The sequence below is a fragment of the Pteropus vampyrus genome, unplaced genomic scaffold, assembly GCF_000151845.1.
Source record: "Pteropus vampyrus isolate Shadow unplaced genomic scaffold, Pvam_2.0 Scaffold129, whole genome shotgun sequence".
In the NCBI taxonomy this organism is placed as follows: Eukaryota; Metazoa; Chordata; class Mammalia; order Chiroptera; family Pteropodidae; genus Pteropus; species Pteropus vampyrus.
This window is the reverse complement of record NW_011888910.1, coordinates 1,061,107-1,066,062: the sequence shown is the minus strand read 5'-3', so window position 1 is coordinate 1,066,062 and position 4,956 is coordinate 1,061,107. Positions and strand designations below refer to the sequence as shown.

At 34.3% G+C, this 4,956-nt stretch overlaps 1 protein-coding gene across 1 annotated transcript in view; it reads right to left on the bottom strand.

The window, feature by feature from the left end:
• Positions 1 to 4,956, bottom strand: part of CAGE1 (cancer antigen 1) — a 51,561-nt gene that overhangs the window by 39,569 nt on the left and 7,036 nt on the right. The window contains exons 4-5 of the mRNA XM_011367073.2: positions 2,507 to 3,568; positions 115 to 261 (exon numbers count right to left, since the gene is read on the bottom strand). Of these exons, the coding sequence (XP_011365375.1) occupies positions 115 to 261; positions 2,507 to 3,568 (1,209 nt within the window). The remainder of the gene's footprint in view (positions 1 to 114; positions 262 to 2,506; positions 3,569 to 4,956) is intronic.

Below are 4,956 nucleotides of genomic sequence, written 5' to 3'. Positions count from 1 at the left end.
TGTCTTCCATCTTTTTCTTCCATAACAATTCTGTCAGTTTACATTCCCTCTTTTGGTTTAGCCAATCTTAATATTTCTCCCCACCTAATAAAAAATATGAATTCTTTTTATTACCTGGCATGTGAGATGTCCTACCATTGGAGCCAAAAGGTTGTAGACTTTGGAGGCCAGCTGAGCATTTTTCACGTCGGGGGGATTCACGTTCTCTTCTTCACAAGGTGAGCAATTCAGGAACAAATTAGAATGTATCATCTCTGCATCCTATATGTACATAATTCAGATTTGTCACAATAAAGACAAAGAATCTGGATTACTTTTTAGTAAAATGCTGAATAAAATACCACTCGTAAAAACTTTGAACAGTGGTTCTCAAACTTTTAGATTCTCAGGACCCCTTTATACTCTTAAAAATTACTGAGGACCTCAAAAACCATTTTTTTTGTGCAGTTTATATCTATCAATATTTATTTCATTAGAAATTACAACAGAACATTTAAAAATATTTGTTTACTAATTCACTTAAACAACAATAAATCTATTATGTGTCAATATAAATAATGATTTAATTTAAAAAACCACATTTTCCAAAAAAAATTAGTGGAGTGGTACTGTTTACATTTCTTGCAAATATTTTATTTATTTATTTATTTTAATTAGTTTTTTAGGCAAGGCAAACCTTGGTTAGCCTCACAGATTGCATGGACCTTGTCAGTTTACAATCCTTTATTTTTTTATTTTTTACACATGCAACACCTGGTCTTCCTAGGTGGTCTCCCATCCAAGTACTAACCAGGTCCGACCCTGCTTAGCTTCTGAGATCAGACATCGGGCTTGTTCAGGGTGGCATGGCCATAGACTCTTGCAAATATTTTTAATACTGGCTTAATAGAAGACAGCTGGATTCTCATGTTTGCTTCATGCATTGTTATCAGCCATTAAAACAATTACACCATTACACATCACATAGTTTCTGGAAAACCCCACTATATGCCGGTGAAAGAATGAGCATGGAAAAGGCAATAATATTTTCAAATTACTATGAAAATACTGTTGACCTCACAGACACTCCCAGACCACATTTTGAGAAAATGGACCTAGAGTTTAATGCAAAGTAAAACTAAAAGCAGAGTAAGAATGATTTTAGGATGCTAAAGAATTTGATTAGTCAAGATAAAACAAAGAATTTTACTAGTTTTTTTTTTTAAAGAAATCTCAACAAAATATTATATACTGTAATAAACTTTTATACAGTTATACTAATTCAGTCAGAGTTTACCAATTCAAAATTTGTCATGATTTGGTTAGCAGCTAAACTTAAAGTCATCTTTGCTTTGGTTACTGGTTCTCAAAGTGTGATCCCTGGACCAGCAGCGCCAGTGAGACCTCGGAGCTTGTTAGAAGTACACATTTTCAGGCCCCACGACACAACTACTGAATCAGAAACTCTGGGGTGGGCCCCAACAATCTGTATTTTCACAGCTGATGTTGATAAATGCTAAGGTTTGAGAACCACTGGCTTAGATAATCCTTCCTTCTTTCTGGAGAAAAGACCACAGAGAACATTTTTTAACCATAGAGAATAATATTTTCCTAAGAATCATTAAAAATGGTAGAATTATTTACTTGCAAAGAATACTTATATATACTGATTACAGATTCACGAAAGCGAGTCCACTAAGGATATCTTCGAGGCAACATGACAGCTTGGTTCAAATTATTATAAAATATAAAAACAAACATACATTTTTCTAGTTCAGATTAGCCTTCTGTCTAAATAGAGTTAATAAAATCGTACTATAAATATTTTAAGGCAAGCCAATAAAACTGAAATAGATGTGCTCTGGCTTGTGAAATTTCTGTCTTCCAGGATGTGCTACCAGGTTGTCTGCCAAAAAAACCACCCGAACTGCAGAGATTAGCAAATTACAACCTCTCCAAAAATATTGATGAGGCTCTCCTCATGTTTTTAACCGATGTTAACTAGATTTATTGTGATCATTCTGTAATGTATACAAATATCAAATCATTATGTTATGCACCTGAAACTAATATGTCTCAATTATAGCTCAATAAAAATGTTTATAAATTTACAAATTATTATATGATATAATATGGGTAAACCAAATATGCAATTGAATTATTCATTTTTATTGTTGAATAGGCAGACATGGTATGAAAAGATTGAGATCCCCACTTAGAAGTACCTTTTCTCAAAGAATGCTTCAGAGCTACTCTGACTGGTCAGGGGTACTCACAAAATTCTCATGTTCATTTTCACTTCCACCAAAATAATCATGAGGCCAGAAATGGCTGTTCTCTAATGTTAGTACCCAAGAACCAAAGAACCTCCTCCAAATCTGTAGTGTATTTTCCATTCTAACTCTCTTTTTGGTTAATAATTCTTTCTACAAACAAATTTATGTAAGTGCCATGCCTAAATATGCATTACCAGACTTTTAGAAACTCCTGAAATTCTGCATTAGAGGTTCTGAATTTGTAACAATACCTTTGTGATATCTGACTCCATTGCTTCCTCTAAGTGCTCCTTTAACTGAGCTGTCTCAAATTTAGAGACAGAATTTTGCTCCTCACTCTTTGCAACCTGCTGCTGAAGTTGTGCATTTTCATTTTTTACTTTGTTGATCTGCTGCTGAAGTTTTATATTCTTAGCCCTTTCACTTTCAGATATGAATTGCAAATTTTTAACTTCTGCTACCAGTTTCTCAAGTCTAGATTTCAGTTTCTGTCTTTTTTCCAGGTTTTCATTTTCACGTTTCTGATATTCTTCCTGTAAAGACAAGAACTCTTGTTCTTGAGCTTCTTTTTCCCTTTTCAACAAGTCCAAAGCAGAAGAGGAGGCCTTTTCCAAGTCTCCTTTGAGTTGCTGCAGCCTCTCTACCTCTTCTTCTTTCTTGCTTAAGGCTTTATCCATCTCTATGCACTGACTAACAGTTTTATTTTTTTGTTGCATTTCAGTTATGTACCTTTCCTGTAGACAAACATAATTGTCCTTGATCCTTTTAAGCTCTATCTGTAAGGTTTCCTTTTCATTTCTCGATTCCTGAAGATGTTTTTGGGTGTTAGTTAAAATGTCATGCAAATTCTGCAATGTTTTGTCAGTATCATTCTTCTCTAGCATTACTCTGTATTTATCTTCAATTAATGCTTCAGCATTCTCCTTTAGTTTATTTATGATGTCCATGAACACTTGCTGTTTGGTAGTCTTCATCTGTAACAGTTCCTCAACTTTCTTCTCTAAATACATGTTACTACACTGTAGGTTTTGGATCAGAGTTTGCTGCTTCTGGTTACTATGTTTTAATTTCTGTAAGACTTCATTTAAAGCTATAACTTCTTCCAGAGGTTGTAAGATTTCCCAGCTTTGCTCTGTGTCAGGTATTTTGCAGTCCTCACCAGATGCTCCACCACTCCAAGAAATGCCCTCAGAAGAACAAGTTGAAAGAACCCCTGGACTTTCCATGCCCTCCACTGTGACTTCCTTTTGGTGACTGACTGACATCTCAGGAATCTCCCCAGAATTTTGTATTCCTTTTGAAGAAACAGTAATCTGTAAATTATAGTAAAAAGTGTGAAAGAGTAGAATTATCATGAACTGTGAAGTCAGAGCCAACCTTAAATTGTACATCCCTCGTTTGGTTTCCTTAGCTGCAACATAACAACTATAATATCTACTTCCAATAATGACACTCATTTAACAAAGATCCTTACATATTAATTGCTAAATGTATGTATAGCACCTAGTAAGATAGCAGAGCACAAACAATAGGTATATGATAAAGATATGTATCACATTTATTTTTATAAAATAAAAATTAAACGTTGATTCTCTTACCATTTTCTATGATGCAAATGTTCTGGACACATATAAGATACTTACTTTGACCACATAAATTAAAACAAATTTTTCAATTACCCTACAGTCCATGAGCCCTCTTTTGAATAAAGGTTTTTTTTTTAATTCCTCATTAAACCATTACCTCACTGTGCTACCACTTCTGTGAACGTCAGAATGCCAGATGAACATGTCTTGCGATTGATTTTTTGGACACAGTACAGGTTTTGGGGGGTTTAAAAGAGACAATAAGTTGTAGTTTAAAAAAACGCTGAAATGAATATGACATAAAAACCCAGTAAAAGATCCTGGTAGAAGTAGACTGTATAACTTTCCTGGATACTGGACCTCTGTATTTTAATATTTCTCCGTTGTTCTGAGGCAAAGACAACTATCCTTACTAAGGCCTACAAGGTCCTGATATGTGTCTGATCTGAGTATCTGATCCATGCTACCTCTCCATCCTCATCTACTATATTGCTCTTGCTCCCTCCAACCCAGCAACCCTGGCCTTCCTTCAGGTCCTAGTAGGGAGCATGCTCCCTGCAGCCACAGGGTTTTTGCACATGTTACTTTTGTGTGGGATGCTCTCCCACCTCTGCTTACCTAATTAACTGCTACTCATCTTTCAGAGCTTAGCTTAGTTCTCACTACATCAGGGTAGCCTTCTCCAAACTCCATCTTACTTTTATTCATAGGACTTAACATAACTGCAAGTTTATACTTAATTTTATATAATGTTATATATACTTTACGTACATTTTATATAAAAGCTTTATTCATGGTACTTACTATAGTTGAAAATTTACATTTATTTGTGTGATTATTTGATTAATATCTATTTCCTCTACCAAGATGTTATTTTCATGACAACAAAAACCACATCTTTTTGTTTTTTTCTAATTTGTGTTTTTAACCATTATCTAACACATAGCACAGGGCCTAGCCCATAATAGATGCTTGAAAGTATTTATTGACTGAATGCAATAGAAATAAGGAATAATCTTGGGAAATTCTAATTAAACAGACTTTTAATGTCATTTCAACATAGAGAAATAAAGCTCTCTTTTAAATGCTCTTCCAAATCAATAAACCAACAACAA